The sequence below is a fragment of the Oncorhynchus mykiss genome, chromosome 28 (genome assembly GCF_013265735.2).
Source record: "Oncorhynchus mykiss isolate Arlee chromosome 28, USDA_OmykA_1.1, whole genome shotgun sequence".
NCBI lineage: Eukaryota > Metazoa > Chordata > Actinopteri > Salmoniformes > Salmonidae > Oncorhynchus > Oncorhynchus mykiss.
Window position 1 is genome coordinate 29348001 of NC_048592.1, and position 23515 is coordinate 29371515.

The 23515-nt window shown below is 45.0% G+C and overlaps 1 protein-coding gene across 1 annotated transcript; it reads right to left on the reverse strand.

Annotated features, from left to right (window-relative positions):
- Positions 1–7650: 7650 nt before the first annotated feature.
- LOC110508887 (retinol-binding protein 1-like) lies at positions 7651–12875 on the reverse strand. The gene is made up of 4 exons (XM_021589779.2): positions 12730–12875; positions 12070–12248; positions 9597–9698; positions 7651–8768 (listed from the first exon to the last, which is right to left on the reverse strand). Exons 1-4 carry the CDS (start codon positions 12800–12802, stop codon positions 8718–8720), a joined length of 405 nt encoding a protein of 134 aa, XP_021445454.1. The 5' UTR covers positions 12803–12875; the 3' UTR covers positions 7651–8717.
- Positions 12876–23515: the final 10640 nt, after the last annotated feature.

Genomic DNA, 23515 nt, shown 5'->3' on the forward strand with positions numbered 1-23515 from the left:
ATTCTGTGTAGGCTTCATTATTTTCACTCTGTCAATTAGGTTAGTATTGTGGAGTAACTACAATGTTATGAATCTATTTTAGATGAATCTTTCTGTTAATACTGCTGAAGATAGTATCTAAATGTAATATATAGTAGACCTGCATATTGGCACTCTATACAGTTACAATACAGCATATTGGCACTCTATACAGTTACAATACAGCATATTGGCACTCTATACAGTTACAATACAGTATATTGGCACTCTATACAGTTACAATACAGCATATTGGCACTCTATACAGTTACAATACAGCATATTGGCACTCTATACAGTTACAATACAGCATATTGGCACTCTATACAGTTACAATACAGCATTTTGGCACTCTATACAGTTACAATACAGCATATTGGCACTCTATACAGTTACAATACAGCATATTGGCACTCTATACAGTTACAATACAGCATATTGGCACACTAAACAGTTACAATACAGCATATTGGCACACTATACAGTTACAATACAGCATATTGGCACACTAAACAGTTACAATACAGCATATTGGCACACTAAATAGTTACAATACAGCACATTGGCACACTATACAGTTACAATACAGCATATTGACACACTAAATAGTTACAATACAGCACATTGGCACACTAAACAGTTACAATACAGCATATTGGCACACTAAATAGTTACAATACAGCACATTGGCACACTAAATAGTTACAATACAGCATATTGGCACTCTGTACAGTTGTAATACAGCATATTGGCGTGGTAGTGCACACTGTACAGGCACTAGTATGTATGTGATAATAAAATATATTTGACATTTTTTCTCATCCTTCTTTGCAGATGGATGGAAGAATATTATACTGTATATACCATAGTGGTAATCCATGGAGATAATGGAGAAAATAATCATCCTCAGTGCTTTCATGTATCCTCAAAGTTATCACTGCTCTCCAACTGATTTGCCATTGAAGTCTGCTGGCGTGTTGGTTCTGTTGAATGGTTAACCTTTGGCTGAATCATATATGAATGTGTAAAGTGTCCCAGTCTCTTTATATATCAGCCAAGGCTGAGGGCAGAGTTCTATTGCTAAAATAGTCGAATGCTATGGCTATAGGGGGGAAGAGACGCCAGATGGCCAGTCCGCTCCTGATCCTTTTGGCTTTAATGAGAGAACATATATGGCAAAATCACTGGTAAGACGATATTGGTGCCATTTTTTGTATCATTCTATGTTCTACCTCACTGATTGCCCCGGTAGTGTTCACACTAGTAAGCCATCCATCAAAATTATTCTCTCATTTTTAAAGGGGGCAAATGGGGAGATACTGATAATGGGATTTACAGTGCCTTGCGAAAGTATTCGTCCCCCTTGAACTTTGCGACCTTTTGCCACATTTCAGGCTTCAAACATAAAGATATAAAACTGTATTTTTTTGTGAAGAATCAACAACAAGTGGGACACAATCATGAAGTGGAACGACATTTATTGGATATTTCAAACTTTTTTAACAAATCAAAAACTGAAAAATTGGGCGTGCAAAATTATTCAGCCCCTTTACTTTCAGTGCAGCAAACTCTCTCCAGAAGTTCAGTGAGGATCTCTGAATGATCCAATGTTGACCTAAATGACTAATGATGATAAATACAATCCACCTGTGTGTAATCAAGTCTCCGTATAAATGCACCTGCACTGTGATAGTCTCAGAGGTCCGTTAAAAGCGCAGAGAGCATCATGAAGAACAAGGAACACACCAGGCAGGTCCGAGATACTGTTGTGAAGAAGTTTAAAGCCGGATTTGGATACAAAAAGATTTCCCAAGTTTTAAACATCCCAAGGAGCACTGTGCAAGCGATAATATTGAAATGGAAGGAGTATCAGACCACTGCAAATCTACCAAGACCTGGCCGTCCCTCTAAACTTTCAGCTCAAACAAGGAGAAGACTGATCAGGGATGTAGCCAAGAGGCCCATGATCACTCTGGATGAACTGCAGAGATCTACAGCTGAGGTGGGAGACTCTGTCCATAGGACAACAATCAGTCGTATATTGCACAAATCTGGCCTTTATGGAAGAGTGGCAAGAAGAAAGCCATTTCTTAAAGATATCCAGAAAAAGTGTTGTTTAAAGTTTGCCACAAGCCACCTGGGAGACACACCAAACATGTGGAAGAAGGTGCTCTGGTCAGATGAAACCAAAATTGAACTTTTTGGCAACAATGCAAAACGTTAGGTTTGGCGTAAAAGCAACACAGCTGAACACACCATCCCCACTGTCAAACATGGTGGTGGCAGCATCATGGTTTGGGCCTGCTTTTCTTCAGCAGGGACAGGGAAGATGGTTAAAATTGATGGGAAGATGGATGGAGCCAAATACAGGACCATTCTGGAAGAAAACCTGATGGAGTCTGCAAAAGACCTGAGACTGGGAAGGAGATTTGTCTTCCAACAAGACAATGATCCAAAACATAAAGCAAAATCTACAATGGAATGGTTCAAAAATAAACATATCCAGGTGTTAGAATGGCCAAGTCAAAGTCCAGACCTGAATCCAATCGAGAATCTGTGGAAAGAACTGAAAACTGCTGTTCACAAATGCTCTCCATCCAACCTCACTGAGCTCGAGCTGTTTTGCAAGGAGGAATGGGAAAAAATGTCAGTCTCTCGATGTGCAAAACTGATAGAGACATACCCCAAGCGACTTACAGCTGTAATCGCAGCAAAAGGTGGCGCTACAAAGTATTAACTTAAGGGGGCTGAATAATTTTGCACGCCCAATTTTTCAGTTTTTGATTTGTTAAAAAAGTTTGAAATATCCAATAAATGTCGTTCCACTTCATGATTGTGTCCCACTTGTTGCCGATTCTTCACAAAAAAATACAGTTTTATATCTTTATGTTTGAAGCCTGAAATGTGGCAAAAGGTCGCAAAGTTCAAGGGGGCCGAATACTTTCGCAAGGCACTGTATATGTTCATATGAATGATTAGAATATTCCACCCTGAAACCATATGATTGTATGAAATTGATTAGACTCATGATGAAATTGATTAGAATCATGAGATTATTCTAAAAATGTGTGTGGTTTTAGTCAGTAGAATTATATATCCGTGTGTATAGTTTATGTCTCTTATAGCATCTTAAAAACAGACTGTCTGAGCAAGATTCGGTGCCGACCTTGGCTGGGGCCACTGAGAGTACTTCCCAGGGTCTCCCTATCCTGAGGGAGGATGGGGAGTAAGTCTCACGTATTCCCCTAATCTTTGTCAGCCAGGTAGCAGGACATTGTGTGCGTATGTTAGTGTGAATGTGTGTGCCTATGTTAGAGTGAATGTGTGTGCATGAGAAGCCAGTATAAAATTAATCGTTTTGTTCAACAGACCAGCGCTCTCGTAAATAAACTTTCTGACTTTCGTAGCTGGGCCTCCGTCTGATTCATTTCAACCAGTTTCTAACAAATTCTGGGTTGCAGGCTGAATAGTTAATTGAATTGGGTTTATGAACATTGAGAACACAATTCTCGTCACAGATACATAGCGCCAATTCTCTCACACACACACACACACACACACACACACACACACACACACACACACACACACACACACACACACACACACACACACACACACACACGCACAGAGGACAGATAGGCAAACAGTTCATCGAATGAATCTGCACCGTTGAGAGTTTTTATTTTTCTTTCTTGTCCCTTGTATTTATTCTGCTCAAACATCAGGCTATTGAGCTTTGAGCATGCAGGTTGATCAAGTTCAAAATTTGCAAACCAAGTATCTGCTAATGGAAAACCGAAAAGTTTGAGTAAGGCTAACTCACACAAGATCGTGTTCTTGAAATTGTGCTGAATCTACCATACACACTACTGTTACTAGACACACCTTGTAACAGATTGCTGGCCAGAGCATGTGAGATTTGGTTCTGATTTCTGAGATTAAACTTCTACAAACACACAAACAAACAGTCAGGCTTAAATAACAGGACAAAAGCTTTTGCTTGCTGATAATCCTCTTCAGGGGCGAACTGGGACCAGAAATCAGCTCTGGCATTTCTAACACACCGGCCCATTTTTGTCCCATGAGACTCCCACGACGGCCCATTTTATTAATTGAGACCCCCATTATTAGCCAGTTAATTATCATTTTAGACAGACCCACTAGGCAAAAAATGTACCAGAAGAAATATGGCAAAATCACTGGCGTGGCTCATTGTAAGACAATATTGGTGCCATTTTTTGTATCATTCTATGTTCTACCTCACTGACTGCCCTGGTAGTGTCCACACCTGTAAGCCATCCATCAAAATTAGTCATTTAAAAAAAAACTTTCCTCATCTCAACCCATAATTCTCATTGCCTCAACGTAACGCGATACTCACATCACCCTGTCTTTTATGTTTGTGCTCATCGTCATGGTGAAGTTTCTATGGCAGAGATTTAGCGATTCTAGCAGACAAGACAACTGGGTGAGAGTATGTAGTGTATGAGAGGATATCAGAGACACCCAGACACCTACAATCACTAAATTACCGTTTAGGAAAATGAAATTAAAGCATTATCATCACCTCTCCAAGGATTATTGGTCTTATCTACACAGTACCTACAGTGCCTTCTGAAAGTATTCATGACCATTGACTTATTCCACATTTTGTTGTTACATCCTGAATTCAAAATGGATGAAATAGTTTCTCACCCATCTACACACAATACCCCATAATGACAAAGTGAAAACATGTTTTTAGAAATATATTGAAAATGAAATTGTCACGGTTGTCATCTGGAGATAGAGAGGAGGACCAAGATGCGGCGTGGTAAGTGTTCATCATTTTAATGGGAAAAACTGAACACTACAAAACAACAAAGTGACAACCGTGAAGCTAATGAATAATCCTGCTGACACAAACACTACACATAGACAATCACCCACAACAACATAACAGGCTACCTAAATATGGTTCCCAATCAGAGACAATGACTAACACCTGCCTCTGATTGAGAACCATATCAGGCCAAACACAGAAACAGACAAACTAGACATACAACATAGAATGCCCACTCAGATCACACCCTGACCAAACAAAACCTAGAATCATACAAAGCAAACTATGGTCAGGGCGTGACAGTACCCCCCCCCCCCCCCCCCCCCCCCCCCCAAGGTGCGGACTCAGCTCAGGACAGGCGGGCGGCTCTGGCAGCGCTGGACAGGCGGGAGACTCTGGCGGCTCAGGACAGGAGGAAGGTTCTGCCAGCACTGGAGAGGAGGAAGCACCTGTAGGCAGAAGACGGAGAGACAGCCTGGTGTGCAGGCGCACTGGAGCTCTTGAGCACCGAGCCTGCCCAACCTTACCTGGTTGCATGCTCCCGGTAGCCAGGCCAGTGTGGCGAGGTGGAATAGCCCGCACTGGGCTGTGCTGGCGAACCGGGGACACCATGCGTAAGGCTGGTGCCATGTACGCCGGCCCAAGGAGACGCACTGGAGACCAGATGCGTAGAGCCGGCTTCATGGCACCTGGCTCAATGCCCACTCTAGCCCAGCCGATAGGAGGAGCTGGAATGTACCGCACCGGGCTATGCACCCGCACCGGGGACACCGTGCGCTCCACAGCATAACACGGTGCCTGCCCGGTCCCTCTGGCTCTCCGGTAAGCATGGGGAGTTGGCGCAGGTCTCCTACCTGGCTTCGCCACACTCCCCGTGTGCCTCCTCCCAATACATTTTTGGGGTTGACTCTCGGGCTTCCAACCACGCCGCCGTGCTTCCTCCTCATACCAGCGCCTCTCCGCCTTCGCTGCCTCCAGCTCTGCTTTGGGGCGGCGATATTCCCCTGGCTGTGCCCAGGGTCCTTTTCCGTCCAACTCGTCCTCCCATGTCCATGAGTCTTGTGATGCTGGCGCTGGCCGCTGGCTGCTGCTGCTGCTAATGTTACAAGTGCCCTTCCAAGAAGCCTCAAGGTCATTGGACACAGATTAAATGAAGTCAAATCATGTTATATGTACAGTATCTCTGATTGGACTGATCATGTCAATATCTTACTTTCAAAGTCTTAGCTAGCAGTCATCATCATGAATCAAGTCAATAATCTACTGGCAAATCCTTTTTAATTCTTGTCATATGAAGAGAAATAATGAAAATAAATTATAGATAACACGAATAGGTGCTCATCGGCCATTGGACATAAAAATTACACAAGTTGGAAATCGCAAATTCAACAATGAGTCGTTCGGAAGGAATCAGTGGCTAACTGCAAGCATTGCAAAGCAACCACTAACGTTAGCCTTATTCCATTCAATGGAGTGACTGTGTGTTTTTTACCGAGTTCCCACCATAAATCCAGAGAATGCCAGACTTCAATGACAAAGTCTGATGACAAAATTCGCTCACAAAGGACTGCTGCGCTACCTTCACAAGGTGAGTCCAAAAATGTCTTGTTTGCTGCTGCATAAACGATGCAATATGCAAGGGATATATGTATACTGTAGCTAAGAAAGTAATGCTAAGTGTATGTTGTGTAGTAAGCTGTTAGTAGACCATGTGCTTCACCATAATAATTTGGTCTATTTTCACCAACGCAGTATTGTAAACACATCGTTCGTGGCCCGGTGTGTGCTTGTTTGCCAACTTTTTTCTACTGCTTTGACATTGCTACTGGTAGTAGTGGTGGCACTTGGCTTGCAAATTCAGCACACGCAACATTCTATAATAGAATTGTGTTATTTGACGAGTCAAATTAAAAGATGATTTAACATGACGTGTATCTTTTTTGACAGGCAAAGAACCGAACGACATTCAATGTGCCTCACCCTAATAATTTGGTCTATTTTCACCTACTGTTCTGAATTGGTGGTGCACATGGTGGTGCACATGTAGCCTATATTCTGTTTTAGAGAAATGTAATCATCGAATATTGTAAGAGCTTTCATTGTCTGTTTATATGCCTCCTTTATTTACCCTACAGTTCTGACTTGTTGTACAGGGAGTACACTGTAAGAAAGGCCCATGTTCGGAATCCTATCTGTGTATATTTCAAAAGTGCTGAACAAATAGTTATATTGACTGTTGACCACGCATCAAGGCCATCAGACTGCTACACAGCAATCACTAACTCAGAGGCTGCTGCCTACATAGAGACTCAAATCACTGGTCACTTTAATAAATGGATCACTAGTCACTTTAAACAATGCTACTTAATAAAATGTTTACATACCCTACATTACTCATCTCATATGTATATACTGTACTCTATACCATCTATTGTACCTTGCCTACGCCGCTCAGCCATCGCTCATCCCTATATTTATGTGTACATATTGTTATTCCATCCCTTTAGTTTTGTGTGTATTAAGTAGTTGTTGTGGAATTGTTTGATTACTTGTTGGATATTATATGTCGTCCCCTTATGCCATAGTTTGTACATCTCAATTTTCATAAGAAACTACATTTGTTTAAGCAAGTCAGCCATATCAGCTATGTTTTTTAAAAGGCAATTAATGAGGCTGAATTTACTATTTTGCTGCCAGACAAGGCTCTGCTGAAAGCCAGGTGTAGCGGTGGTAAGGTGTTGGGACTCTGCTGTTGGGACAGCTTTATGTAGGCCCTCACAGTTTGTGGGCACCGTTTGTCACAGTTATAGTGGCTTTGCTGGCATGCATCCCACCTTCTTTTTTTTTTGCCCCACCAAGATTTACATGCTAAAATCGCCAGTGCAGCTGACTAAGCAAAGTAAAAAGGTATGAGAAGGCTAGTGATGATAACTGTTTGATAGATTGCTTAATGGGCTGCTCATTGAATGATTGATTATGTAAACCAGAATTTGTGGGAATAGACCACGTAAAGCACTTTGTGATAACTGTTGGGCTTTATAGATTAAAATGTATTGATTTGATTGGTTTAGCCAAAATGAGTGATTACCTTTTTTTCTTCTCTCTCCATGTCTGTCTGTCTCCAGAGGTCCATCTGTCACTGGGATTGGGAAAGGGTACTTTTAAAATCCCTCGGGATGATCAAAGGTAAGAGTGGATTTTTTTAGACACAAAGAGACAAACTGTGTATTTTTTTAATTAATTTTTTTACATTCAATTTCATGAATCCAACGAATAATCCACTTGTCTTTTTCATATCCAGTTTTCCTGGTTACGTGATCACTGCATCTTCTTACATTTATTTGTACTATTTACTTCACTCTTTTCTATACAGATTTTTCATTTCTTTATGTATCCTAAAATGTAGCATCCAAAGTTTGTGTGTTTGAATTCATTTCACTGCTTCTCTCATGGCCCAAATATGAGTTGACTTTACACTGTAAACTTCCTCGGTAGTGGTCAAGCTTACCACCAGTTATCAGTCCGGTGCATCATCAGAGACTGAGGCACTAATCACAAAGCCTACCACACCTACTGCAGTGCAAATGCGTACACACACATATAACATGTTCATCAATTGAGCACAGAGTTACAGTACAGTGATGAACAGTTGTTTTCCTTTTTGTTACATCTCCCCTGTTGTGGATAGTTTGAGTGGGGCAATGTAACAGTCTTGATGGAATTAAATGTAAAAGGATGGATGGAAATAAGGAAGAATGGATGGATGAGCAGACAGATGATTACAATAGGGGTTCTCTGTCACAGGCTCGGGTCATGTTCATGTCTGTCTTGCCCTCTCAGGCCGGGTGCGCCGTTCTGTTGTTCCAGTGCTGGTTTAGGTTTTCTGGAAAGCCTGCTTGCACACAACTCCACAAACTCTCAGCTCCTGCAGAGAGAACAGAAGGTAAAATTATGTTCCATCGAGAGAGTGAACAGGATTTCTAATACATCCCTTTGATTCATTATTTATTTGTTTGTGCAGAGAGAGACAAATAAATCATTATCATCATTAATTGAGGTAAACAGCTGTGAAGACATCAAAAATGGTTGCAGTAAATCAATCTCCTCTGTGGAGAATAACCATACGCAAAGCACTTGTACTTGCAGTTATATTTCTAACCACCAGAGGCCGCGGTTGTTCAGTGATCCGGGGTTTAGTGACTCCAGGGAGCCGCTTTGCTAATGAATAATTTAATGGCCAACGATTGCGAACATCTGTTGTAATCACTGTGACTCAATAAGTTGGCAGTCAAATGCCTTTTATTTAGCTTTAATGACAATAATCATAGCAATGAAAATCGGTAATGACAAGGTAATGAAGTCATTGTAGAGGTCAGTAAATGTACTAATGTTTGTGTATGAGTTGACCAGAGGTGCACTATAAAAGGGCCAATTCTCTGAAGGGTCCTTAGACTCAAATCCTATCCACAAAGTTTCTGAATTTAATCATGCAGTATTTCCCCCGGTGGTTCATGTTTTCTTCAAATCTTGTTTATGAGGTTATCAAAGCCAGAAACCAGCTATATTTGAACAAAACTGAATCATACAAAAACCATGCAAGTTTTCATCTCTGCTATTTTTTTCTATAGCCTATCCATCTATATCATTTAAAAAAAAAATGTATCACCTGATCTGAGATATGTTGTGACAAAAAGTGAAATCAGGAACTGAGGAAGTAGACTTGCATTCAAATGACATGAATAGACTCTCTTACCAAATAAAGCTTATCTCCCTCCACCCAATGGGTCCAGCCTCGGCCCTCCTTCTCTCCCTTCTGAACACACACCAGCTTGTCCCCCTCCCATGAGATAGTTGTCTACATGAAGAGAGGAGACACCATTATGCATCCTACTGTCAGTAAGGAGCATGACCCACCCACCCACCCACACACACACACACACACACACACACACACAGGGTGCATGACCATATGTAGAACAACTTACAGGGAACACACATGCAGACAGAAGCTTGCAAACAAACACACTTTTCTCAGCAGAGCAAAAATAACTTCTGTCGAGTTTACCATTACAAGATGGAGAAAATAATATGCTAAAGGACTTGAACGAGATCTTCTTCCCATGTTGTTGAAGTCACCAAGTTTCACGTTTTTTTTGTCACATGCACAGGATACAGCAGGTGTAAAACAGAACAGTGAAATGCTTAAGTTGAGGAGTTGCGAGCTCTTTCCCAACAATGCACAATAAAAGGTAATAATACCGATAAAAATGAAAAAAATAGAAAAGAGAAACATGAGAATGCAGGTCAGTGCAGTGCCTGTACCGTTATCACAACCAGCTACTCCACAGAGAGTCAAACATTTTGATATGACCACTTTACCCATCAGCATTTTCAAAACACTACACCAAGTCAGTTCATATTCATACCAACAGGAGCATTCCAGTGCTAAATCATTCTGACTAATATATATATACACACACACACACACACACAATACTGACCAGATATTATACACACCAGCTCTTTCATGACATAAGCAAGTCAGGTGTTAATTGTAAATAGTCATAAAGGTATAGTAAATAATTTATGAATTGGACTCACAAATGGTAAATTAGAATATTAAATAGTTATCCCAGTGGTCAATAACAGATTACGTCATTTCATTGCCTGATTGTAGCCTACTCGCAGCAGCGCACAAGGTGATGGCTAACATGCTGACCACACAGCTGGCGTTAGTGTTGGGAGCGTTGCAAACTAAATGTATACATACATGTTATTCAATCATTTGATCCAAACTCGGTTCTATTTTTGACGCTTGGCTCGCTGCAAGTCCCATCTCTCACACCCCCTGATTGGTTTTTAGGAACATATACCCACGTCAGTGATTGAAAAATAACTGAGGTCCACACTCCAGTCCAATTGGTGGTGGTAATGAACCTTAAAGTTGGTTGCCAACTGCCATATCAAGTCCACAGAAGAAGAAGACGACTGAAGGAGGAGAGATTACTGGAAACGAACTAGGTTTCCCCTTTTATCTGTGGATTAATTGTCGGAGTAGAGAACACACAATTTTGTGTGACTCTAAATGGGTTACATTTCTAAAAACAGGACGTTGTTAATATCAGGTAAAATAACAACCCAATGTTTATATCCCAGGACAAATTAGCTAGCAACAGCAAGCTAAATGACCATGAATGGTTCATGTGTTTTGACCTGTCGCCAAATTAATATATCTGGTTCAAAGTTCAACCTGGTTGTCCTGATCGCGTCTGGTGTGGATAGATAAAATCAACATGCGCACGATGCCGCACTTGCGTGCCCGATCTAGTCAGCATGTAATTGGCTTGGAAAGTAATTTGCCTACAAATTTACAAGGGCAGTTCGTTTTGAGGCGAAGAATATGCAGATCAGAATCAATTCTCAGAGATCCCGACTAGCCTTCTAACATTGTCCTCCATAGCCGGATTCACTCCGAGGCCGACCCTAACTGTACGGACTTGGATATGTTTCCTTTCACGCTGTCCTTTTAAGCAGTTCCAGCAACTATGGTGGGTGCTCAACCAGGCTACCTTAGTGCAACTCGGCTTGGCCCTATAGGCATAAGTGTTCTCCAGCACTCCAGTGGGTATAATTTGTGGAATGTTGCAACAGGAATCCGTTCCAAAAACGTTGTAAATAAGTTTGCCAACAAACAACGCATACAAAGTTGTATAGTGGCAGAATAAGATACCGGGTAGGGAGTGGGCCATTTAATTACGTTTTTCACTCACCACGTTTATTCTAAAAATGTCTGTCCTCACTCTGGTACCCTGTGGACAAACATTAAGAATAAGCTACGTGGCGAGTTGATGCCTAATCGGCAGCTAGTTAGCTAGGTGAAGTGATCGTGCTACTTTGTATGCGTTTTTTGTTGGCAACCTTGTACTTTACGAAGTTTTTGGAACAGATTCCTGTTGGAACGTTCCACAAATTATACCCACCCTCTTTAGCCGTATTCAACTGATTCCATCTGAAGCAGCAATCTACCGTTTTCCCCCCTCAGTGTCAACTCAAGGCCCATTGTATTCACAGTTGTAATTCAGTCATGTGTGGGTAAGCACATAGACTGCCATTTGAATCTGAGAGGGCATTTGGTTGATCAAATCATACTGAGACATCACATTTACTCTTTGTTCTCATGCAGTCTATATCCAGAAAGATGTTTTGTCCAAATAAAAAATACTTACCATGCATTTTCTGTCATCAACCCCTGACAGATCCTCCTCAAACTCCTTGCCAACATGGAAATCCATGTTGTAGTTCTTAAAGGTACTGAGGGTCTTGATGACCATGTGATCACCATCAACACTGATGTCTTTGTCAGTCTTCAACAAGTTGGCAATTTTCCTAATGGCAACATTTACATCTGTGTGATGGATGTGTACCCAAGGAAAGGAGAGAGAGAGTTTAATACTAATGACCAGTAAGGCTCCCAAACATCACACTCATTCTCTCTTACTCCTTAAAAAAATATATGTTTTAAGTGAGAAGTAGGCACTATTCAGTAGGATCCAACATATAACTGGATCCAACTCAGTAAATTCTGTCCTCTTTTTGGGCATCCTTTGAAAATGTTTTTTTTTTAACTAACATTTTGGAGAGGATTCAAAATGACAACCAATATGTCAGTAACTGTACGTATCTTCTAGTGCTCATAAACCAATTTTCAGCTATAGCCCTCTATTTGTCAGTATATTCAGTGTGGTAATGTTAGCTATAAGCCTGGTTTAGGTTTTGATTGATGCCTAGAGCCCAAATATTGACCGCAGTGCCAGTATCTTCGAAGAATCATCTACGTTCGAGTCCCCGCACACCACAACTCCATGAAAGATGCTGGAACAACTCACCGAGGGCTTTCATGTACTCCTCAAAGTTGTCATTGGAGATCATTTTCCAATACCCATTCAGATCAACTGGCATATTGTCTGTGTGTTTCTAGTGTCCTTATTTCCAGTAAAAAGGGTAAAGGAGATACGATATCGCTGTTTACTTGCAATCGAATGTCGGACCGCTGTCCATACCTCCAATTTTAACCAGAACCACTTTAATCCAATTACTTTTTTGAAGAATTGGAACTCCGCTAATTCATTCCCTTCCTCTGTCGCTGATCCACTACCTCATCTCACCCCTAATCCAACCTATGCGTCCCTGTCCAAACTGTGCATTTGGGTGAAGAGCCAACACCAATTAACAATTAACGCATGAGCTATTTTGAGAGTGCTTACTTGAAAGTACTTCTCGCTGTTGTGGGCGACTGCTCTGACAGCTCTGAGTCACCCAGTGTGACATCAAATGGAGAAGGATATAGAATGGGTAATGAAGAGCTCAATGTGTTCTGCCAGAATAGAGGCACCTGCTTACATTGAGAGGAAGAATAGAGATGCAAAATCGGTCTCCTGCTGATTCACATTCAGAGAAAGACAACAAGAATTGCTTCAAATATTTAGGCTACTTATTTATTCTTCACCACGTGGCATTATTTATTATGACAAAGTAAATCAAATGGAAAATCCATCTGTTCCATGAGAGGTGCCTAGCCTTATGGGGCGGCAGGTAGCCTACTGGTTAGAGCGTTGGACTAGTAACCCATAGGTTGCAAGATTGAATCCCTGAGCTGACAAGGTAAAAATGTGTTATTCTGCCCCTGAACAGGCAGTTAACCCACTGTTCCTAGGCAGTCATTGAAAATAAGAATTTGTTCTTAACTGACTTGCCTAGTTAAATAAAGGTCAAATAAATGGGGGCCCTAAGTGATATTTGGTTGGTGCCACCCACTCTTGGCAATGGATACTTTCCCCACTGGGCACACACTAGTTGAATACACGTTGTTTCCACATTTCAATGAAATTACGTTGAACCAACAGAATATACAATGAATTAACGACTGTGCCAGTGTGTTTTTTGTAGTGGTAAAGTACATTTTCTGCAATTCAAAACGTTGCAGTTTTAAAACTAATTTCATGCAATTCTCCTAATTTTGCCATGGGGCGGAGAGAAAATGTAATAGTTTCCCCACATGCTTCAAGATGTCCACCATAGTCCCTGTACACAAGCAAACAAAGGTAACCTGCCTAAATGATTATCGCTCTGCAGCCCTCATCTCTGTCAACATGAAGTGCTTTGAGAGGCCGGTTAAGGACCATATCAGCTCCATATCCAACAGATCCACGGGCGATGCAATCGCCATTGCACTGCCCTATCCCACCTGGATGAGGAATACCTATGTGAGAATGCTGTTTATTGACCTGCGCTTAGCTTACAATAGCATAGTCCCTTCCAAGCTCATCATTAAGCTCAGGGTCCTGGATCCTGGACCTCCTGACAGGCAGACCCCAGATGAGGAGGGTAGGCAACAACACCTCCGCCTCTCAACACGGTGGCCCCCCAGGGTTGTGTGCTCAGCCCCTACTGTACTCACGACTCCAACACCATCATGAAGTTTGCCGATGATTCAACGCTGGTGGGCCTGATTGCCGACGCCAACGAGACAGCTTACAGGAAAGAGGTTAGAGCCCTGGTAGAGGGGTTACCAGGAAAACAGCCGCTCCCTCAACATCCCTCAAAACTAAGGAGCTGATCGTGGACTATAGGAAACAAGGGCATGTGCATGCCCCCATCTGCATAGACAGGCTATAGTGGAGAGGGTCAAATGTTTCAAGTTCCTTTTCATGCACATCATAGAGGATCTGACATGGACCAATCACACAAAGAAGGCGCTACAGCGGCTCTTCAACCTCAGGCGACTGAAGAAATTTGGCATGGGCCCTCAGATCCTCAAGAAGTTCTACAACTGCACCATCGAAAGCGTCTTGACCAGCTGTATCACCGCCTGGTATGGCAACTGCACCGCCCTCAACCGCAAGGCTCTACAGAGGGTTGTGCGGACGGCCCTTCAGGACATTTACACCAGGCGGTGTATGAGGAAGGCCTGGATGATCGTCAAGGACTCCAGTCACCCAAGCCACGGATTGTTCACTCCGTTATCATCTGGCAAGGGGTATCGGAACATTGGAGACTATTTACACCAACTCACACACACACACCCACACACAACACTGCTGTTCTATTATATACTATTTATTTAACTGCGTGACCAATACACTACCCACTTTATATTTGTAAATACAGTTATACTTGACATAGCACATTCATAATCTATACTGTACATATCTGTTTATTACTTGTCATTCAGTACTACTTCTAATGATTTGATATTTTCTATTGGACTTTTTATTATTGACACTGATTATTGTACTGCAATGTTGAGGGAGCATTTCACTGCACCTTTTATACCTGCTGTAAACTGTACATATCAAATCAAAGTGATGTACTGGGCTGTATGCATGTACTGCCCTCTGTATGCTGTACTGCCCTCTGTATGCTGTACTGCCCTCTGTATGCATGTACTGCCCTCTGTATGCTGTACTGCCCTCTGTATGCTGTACTGCCCTCTGTATGCTGTACTGCCCTCTGTATGCTGTACTGCCCTCTGTATGCAGGCACTGCCCTCTGTACTGCCCTCTGCACTCCCCTCTGCACTGCCCTCTGCACTCCCCTCTGTACTCCCCTCTGTACTGCCCTCTGTACTGCCCTCTGCACTCCCCTCTGTACTCCCCTCTGCACTCCCCTCTGTACTGCCCTCTGCACTGCCCTCTGCACTCCCCTCTGCACTCCCCTCTGCACTCCCCTCTGTACTCCCCTCTGTACTGCCCTCTGTACTGCCCTCTGTACTGCCCTCTGCACTGCCCTCTGCACTGCCCTCTGCACTCCCCTCTGTACTCCCCTCTGTACTCCCCTCTGTACTCCCCTCTGTATGCTGTACTGCCCTCTGTACTCCCCTCTGTACTGCCCTCTGTACTGCCCTCTGCACTGCCCTCTGCACTGCCCTCTGCACTCCCCTCTGTACTCCCCTCTGTACTGCCCTCTGTACTCCCCTCTGTACTGCCCTCTGCACTCCCCTCTGCACTCCCCTCTGCACTCCCCTCTGTACTGCCCTCTGCACTGCCCTCTGCACTGCCCTCTGTACTCCCCTCTGTACTGCCCTCTGTATGCTGTACTCCCCTCTGTACTGCCCTCTGTACTGCCCTCTGTACTGCCCTCTGTACTCCCCTCTGTACTCCCCTCTGTATGCTGTACTGCCCTCTGTACTCCCCTCTGTACTGCCCTCTGTACTCCCCTCTGTACTGCCCTCTGTACTGCCCTCTGTATGCTGTACTGCCCTCTGTACTCCCCTCTGTACTGCCCTCTGTATGCTGTACTGCCCTCTGTACTGCCCTCTGTACTGCCCTCTGTACTCCCCTCTGTACTCCCCTCTGTACGCAGGCACTCCCCTCTGTACTCCCCTCTGTACTCTCCTCTGTACTGCCCTCTGTACTCCCCTCTGTACTCCCCTCTGTACGCAGGCACTGCCCTCTGTACTCCCCTCTGTACTCCCCTCTGTATGCAGGCACTGCCCTCTATACTCCCCTCTGTACGCAGGCACTGCCCTCTGTACTCCCCTCTGTACGCAGGCACTGCCCTCTGTACTCCCCTCTGTACGCAGGCACTGCCCTCTGTACTCCCCTCTGTACGCAGGCACTGCCCTCTGTACTCCCCTCTGTACGCAGGCACTGCCCTCTGTATGCAGGCACTGCCCTCTGTACTCCCCTCTGTATGCAGGCACTGCCCTCTGTACTCCCCTCTGTACTCCCCTCTGTACTCCCCTCTGTACTCCCCTCTGTACGCAGGCACTGCCCTCTGTATGCAGGCACTGCCCTCTGTACTCCCCTCTGTATGCAGGCACTGCCCTCTGTATGCAGGCACTGCCCTCTGTACTCCCCTCTGTACTCCCCTCTGTACGCAGGCACTGCCCTCTGTACTCCCCTCTGTACTCCCCTCTGTACGCAGGCACTGCCCTCTGTACTCCCCTCTGTACGCAGGCACTGCCCTCTGTACTCCCCTCTGTACGCAGGCACTGCCCTCTGTATGCAGGCACTGCCCTCTGTACTCCCCTCTGTATGCAGGCACTGCCCTCTGTACTCCCCTCTGTACTCCCCTCTGTACTCCCCTCTGTACTCCCCTCTGTACGCAGGCACTGCCCTCTATACTCCCCTCTGTATGCAGGCACTGCCCTCTGTACTCCCCTCTGTACTCCCCTCTGTACTCCCCTCTGTACTCCCCTCTGTACGCAGGCACTGCCCTCTATACTCCCCTCTGTATGCAGGCACTGCCCTCTGTAGTCCCCTCGGTAGTCCCCTCTGTACTGCCCTCTGTACTCCCCTCTATACTCCCCTCTGTACTCCCCTCTGTATGCAGGCACTGCCCTCTGTACTCCCCTCTGTACTCCCCTCTGTACTCCCCTCTGTACTCCCCTCTGTACTCCCCTCTGTATGCAGGCACTGCCCTCTGTACTCCCCTCTGTATGCAGGCACTGCCCTCTGTAGTCCCCTCGGTAGTCCCCTCTGTACTCCCCTCGGTACTCCCCTCGGTAGTCCCCTCTGTACTCCCCTCTGTACGCAGGCACTGCCCTCTATACTCCCCTCTGTACGCAGGCACTGCCCTCTGTAGTCCCCTCTGTACGCAGGCACTGCCCTCTGTAGTCCCCTCTGTACTCCCCTCGGTACTCCCCTCGGTAGTCCCCTCTGTACTCCCCTCTGTACGCAGGCACTTCCCTCTGTACTCCCCTCTGTACGCAGGCACTGCCCTCTGTACTCCCCTCTGTACGCAGGCACTGCCCTCTGTAGTCCCCTCGGTAGTCCCCTCTGTACTCCCCTCTGTAGTCCCCTCTGTACTCCCCTCTGTACTCCCCTCTGTATGCAAGCACTGCCCTCTGTACTCCCCTCTGTACGCAGGCACTGCCCTCTGTACTGCCCTCTGTACTGCCCTCTGTACTCCCCTCTGTACTGCCCTCTGTACTCCCCTCTGTATGCAGGCACTGCCCTCTGTACTCAGGCACTGCCCTCTGTACTCCCCTCTGTACTCCCCTCTGTACTGCCCTCTGTACTCCCCTCTGTACTCCCCTCTGTATGCAGGCACTGCCCTCTGTACTCCCCTCTGTACTCCCCTCTGTACTGCCCTCTGTACTCCCCTCTGTACTCCCCTCTGTACTCCCCTCTGTATGCAGGCACTGCCCTCTGTACTCCCTTCTGTACGCAGGCACTGCCCTCTGTACTCCCCTCTGTATGCAGGCACTGCCCTCTGTACTCCCCTCTGTACGCAGGCACTGCCCTCTGTATGCAGGCACTACCCTCTGTATGCAGGCACTGCCCTCTGTATGCAGGCACTGCCCTCTGTACTCCCCTCTGTATGCAGGCACTGCCCTCTGTAGTCCCCTCTGTACTCCCCTTGGTAGTCCCCTCTGTACTCCCCTCTGTATGCAGGCACTGCCCTCTGTAGTCCCCTCTGTATGCAGGCACTGCCCTCTGTACTCCCCTCTGTATGCAGGCACTGCCCTCTGTAGTCCCCTCTGTATGCAGGCACTGCCCTCTGTAGTCCCCTCTGTATGCAGGCACTGCCCTCTGTACTCCCCTCTGTATGCAGGCACTGCCCTCTGTACTCCCCTCTGTATGCAGGCACTGCCCTCTGTAGTCCCCTCTGTACTCCCCTTGGTAGTCCCCTCTGTACTCCCCTCTGTATGCAGGCACTGCCCTCTGTAGTCCCCTCTGTACTCCCCTTGGTAGTCCCCTCTGTACTCCCCTCTGTATGCAGGCACTGCCCTCTGTAGTCCCCTCTGTAGTCCCCTCTGTACTCCCCTTGGTAGTCCCCTCTGTACTCCCCTTGGTAGTCCCCTCTGTACTCCCCTCTGTACGCTGCACTGCCCTCTGTAGTCCCCTCTGTAGTCCCCTCTGTAGTCCCCTCTGTACGCTGCACTGCCCTCTGTAGTCCCCTCTGTAGTCCCCTCTGTAGTCCCCTCTGTATGCTGCACTGCCCTCTGTAGTCCCCTCTGTAGTCCCCTCTGTAGTCCCCTCTGTACGCTGCACTGCCCTCTGTAGTCCCCTCTGTAGTCCCCTCTGTACGCTGCACTGCCCTCTGTAGTCCCCTCTGTAGTCCCCTCTGTACGCTGCACTGCCCTCTGTAGTCCCCTCTGTAGTCCCCTCTGTAGTCCCCTCTGTACGCTGCACTGCCCTCTGTAGTCCCCTCTGTACGCTGCACTGCCCTCTGTAGTCCCCTCTGTACGCTGCACTGCCCTCTGTAGTCCCCTCTGTAGTCCCCTCTGTACGCTGCACTGCCCTCTGTAGTTCCCTCTGTACGCTGCACTGCCCTCTGTAGTCCCCTCTGTACGCTGCACTGCCCTCTGTAGTCCCCTCTGTACGCTGCACTGCCCTCTGTAGTCCCCTCTGTAGTCCCCTCTGTACGCTGCACTGCCCTCTGTAGTTCCCTCTGTACGCTGCACTGCCCTCTGTAGTCCCCTCTGTACTCCCCTCTGTAGTCCCCTCTGTAGTCCCCTCTGTAGTCCCCTCTGTACGCTGCACTGCCCTCTGTAGTCCCCTCTGTAGTCCCCTCTGTAGTCCCCTCTGTACGCTGCACTGCCCTCTGTACTCCCCTCTGTAGTCCCCTCTGTACTCCCCTCTGTAGTCCCCTCTGTAGTCCCCTCTGTACGCTGCACTGCCCTCTGTAGTCCCCTCTGTACTCCCCTCTGTAGTCCCCTCTGTAGTCCCCTCTGTACGCTGCACTGCCCTCTGTAGTCCCCTCTGTACGCTGCACTGCCCTCTGTAGTCCCCTCTGTACTCCCCTCTGTAGTCCCCTCTGTAGTCCCCTCTGTACGCAGGCACTGCCCTCTGTAGTCCCCTCTGTACTCCCCTCTGTATGCAGGCACTGCCCTCTGTAGTCCCCTCTGTAGTCCCCTCTGTACTGCCCTCTGTACTGCCCTCTGTATGCTGCACTGCCCTCTGTAGTGCCTCATGGTCGGAGGCCGAGCAGTGGCCATACCAGGCAGTGATGCAACCGGTGCAGCTGTAGAACTTTTTGAGAATATGGGGACCCATGCCAAATCCTTTCAGTCTCCTGAGGGGGAAAAGCTATTGCCGTGCCCTCTTCACAACTGTCTTGGTGTGTTTGGACCATCCCCTCATGTTTCAGCATGATGATAATACACGGCCCCATGTCACAAGGATCTGGAAACAATTCCTGGAAGCTGAAAATGTCCCAGTTCTTCCATGGCCTGCATACTAACCAGACATGTCACTCATTGAGCATGTTTGGGATGCCCTAGACCGACATGTACGACAGCGTGCTCTAGTTCCCACCAATATCCAGCAACTTCGCACAGTCATTGAAGAGTGAGATAACATTCCACAGGCCACAATCCACAGCCAGATCAACTCTATGTGAAGGAGATGTGACACACTGCATGAGGCAAATGGTGGTCCCACCAGATACTGACTGGTTTTCTGATCCACTCCACTACCTTTTTTATAAGGTCTTTGTGACCAACCTATGCACATCTGTATTCCCAGTCATGTGAAATAAATAGGTTATGGCCTAATGAATTTACTTCAATTGACTGATTTCCTTATACAGTATGAACTGTAAATCTTTAAAATTGTTGCATGCTGCATTCATATTTTTGTTCAGTGTGTTAATTTAAGGTTAGGGTTAAAGTAAGGGTTAAAATCACATTTTAAGAAGATCAATTATTGAAATAGGAGAGGCATATAACATTGTGGCTGTCAAAAAAATGTAAGCTAATTAACATGTCACTCACATAAACTTTGACAGCCCTACTCTGTCACTAACCGATAGTCATGGGGGTGTTACGAAACCAATAACTAGCCTGATTTTGCTGCACTCATTATGTCTAGGGGTCTTAGGCCAAGCTACATAGTCTGTAACCTTATTTGATGTGTGCATAAATGTGAGACTTAAGCGTGTGACCAGGTGTGGAATGCACCTGATCACATTATTCATATGTTCATGGTGACAAAATAAATCTGTACAAAAACCAAACTACAAAAAGGCATGCCCAACTAAAGAGGCTAACTAACACATAGGAACAAACAAAAGTCCGGCTGATAGGTTTCCTGACACCTCTCTCACACTGAGGCCCAATCATCTCGATTGCTTGCACCTTCGGAATTACCTAGGCTTCCTGGAAGAACACAGCCCTCGCCCAGTTGTTGCTGCCACCTGGAGTGTGGAAGTGTATCAGGGTAGTGTGTTTGTCTATCTCCTAACACTAACCTTCCTCCCATATCATAACACTGGCAACTATCATTCAAGCAAAAAGCAAGGCATGCTGGGAAATATGCAGATAAGGTATCATAAATTCTCAAGTTGAATTGTATGTTCACTCAACCTAAAATTCAAAATTGAATGAACATACAATTAAACATAAGAATGTACATGTACAGTATGCTGGTTCAGATTTATGCCCAACTAGTGAGCAAACTCACAATCCTTTTGCAGCTGGTTACCTGTCAATGGTATGTTGAATCAACATATTGTTTTTTTACAGTGCAGGAATATACCCTCCCTTTGCAATTCTAGTCACACTGTACAACACAACTAACCCCGAGCATTCTGAATCCATTCCATAATCCATTTAATTCAATATGTGACTTTCAGGGGCTTACATGAGTAATCACCATGCCACTAACTTTTGAAATCCCCTGGGGATGAGCAGTCAATACAAAAGGTAAGAGTGGACTATTCAGATACAAAGAGAAATCAGCTGTGACTTGAATAGTTTTAAAAAAATTGGACACTACAATTCATGAATCTGACTAATAGCGATACTGTTCTTTTTTAGATCCAGTTTTTCTAATTGTTTGATCACTATCTTCTTACATTGATCTCTTTTTTTGTGACCATTTTTTTGTTGGGTGGGGGCTACATGTACAACACAAATTCATATAATTTAAGTATTCCTTATACTCCTAAGTGCAGATTGGAATGTACAAGTTATATCAATTTGTTTGTAAATATTGCTTGAATATTGTAGATCAGATGTGTGGTGTTTCCTTTGTGAATATAATTTCAGCTAATGCTAGCTGGTTATTCACTGTGTCAGGAGGGGTTTCATGTATTTTGTAGAGGGCATGCAGAGAGTAGAGTGATCTGTGGTGACTGTATTGCATGATGTGCTATCTGTGCTGTTTCCCTATCAGATAATAAAGTCGCTATCTGTGCTGTTTCCCTATCAGATAATAAAGTCGCTATCTGTGCTGTTTCCCTATCAGATAATAAAGTCGCTATCTGTGCTGTTTCCCTATCAGATAATAAAGTCGCTATCTGTGCTGTTTCCCTATCAGATAATAAAGTCGCTATCTGTGCTGTTTCCCTATCAGATAATAAAGTCGCTATATGTGCTGTTTCCCTATCAGATAATAAAGTCGCTATATGTGCTGTTTCCCTATCAGATAATAAAGTCGCTATCTGTGCTGTTTCCCTATCAGATAATAAAGTCGCTATCTGCAAAAGGTGGCTCTACAAAGTATTGACTTTGGGGGGGGGGGTGAATAGTTAAGCACGCCCGTTTTGTTTTTTTTTGTCTTGTTTCTTGTTTGTTTCACAATAAAACATATTTAGCATCTTCAAAGTGGTAGGCATGTTGTTTAAATCAAATGATACAAACCCCTCAAAAATAAATTTTAAATCCAGGTTGTAATGCAATAAAATAGGAAAAATTCCAAGGGGTGACTACTTTTTGCAAGCCACTGTAAACAAGATGGCTATGATGACTCAGATACACTGGGCCTGATAGCCATCTGTCACATCTTCTGTTGCCTGTGCATTTCCTTTTCATTCTTTACCTCTCTCACCAACACTTTCACTCTGCTGAAACCCTCCTTCCTACTGGTCAAGTTCACCGTCAGTTTTCAGTCCGGCGCATCATCAGAGATTAAGGCACTAATCGTAAAAAACATGTTCATCAGTACAGTACCACTGATGAAAAGGACATTATTTTTTACATTTTTAAATTTCACCTTTATTTAACCAGGTAAGCTAGTTGAGAACAAGTTCTCATTTACAACTGCGACCTGGCCAAGATAAAGCAAAGCAGTGCGACACAAACAACAACACAGAGTTACACATGGAATAAACAAGCATACAGTCAATAACACAATAGAAAAAAAGAAAGTCTATATACAGTGTGTGCAAATGGCGTGAGGAGGTAGGCAATAAATAGGCCATAGTAGCAAAGTAGTTACAATTTAGCAAATTAACACTGGAGTGATAGATGAGCAGATGATGATGTGCAAGTAGAAATACTGGTGTGCAAAAGCAGAAAAGTAAATAAAAACAATATGGGGATGAGGTAGGTAGATTGGGTGGGCTATTTACAGATGGGCTATGTACAGCTGCAAAGATTGGTTAGCTGCTCAGATAGCTGATGTTTAAAGTTAGTGAGGGAAATATAAGTCTCCAGCTTCAGCGATTTTTGCAATTCGTTCCAGTCATTGGCAGCAGAGAACTGGAAGGAAAGGCGGCCAAAGGACATGTTGGCTTTGGGGATGGCCAGTGAAATATACCTGCTGGAGCGCGTGCTACAGGTGGGTGTTGTTATCGTGACCAGTGAGCTGAGATAAGGCAGAGCTTTACCTAGCATCAACTTTTAGATGACCTGGAGCCAGTGGGTCTGGCGACGAATATGTAGCAAGGGCCAGCCGACTAGAGCATACAGGTCGCAGTGGTGGGTAGTATATGGGGCTTTGG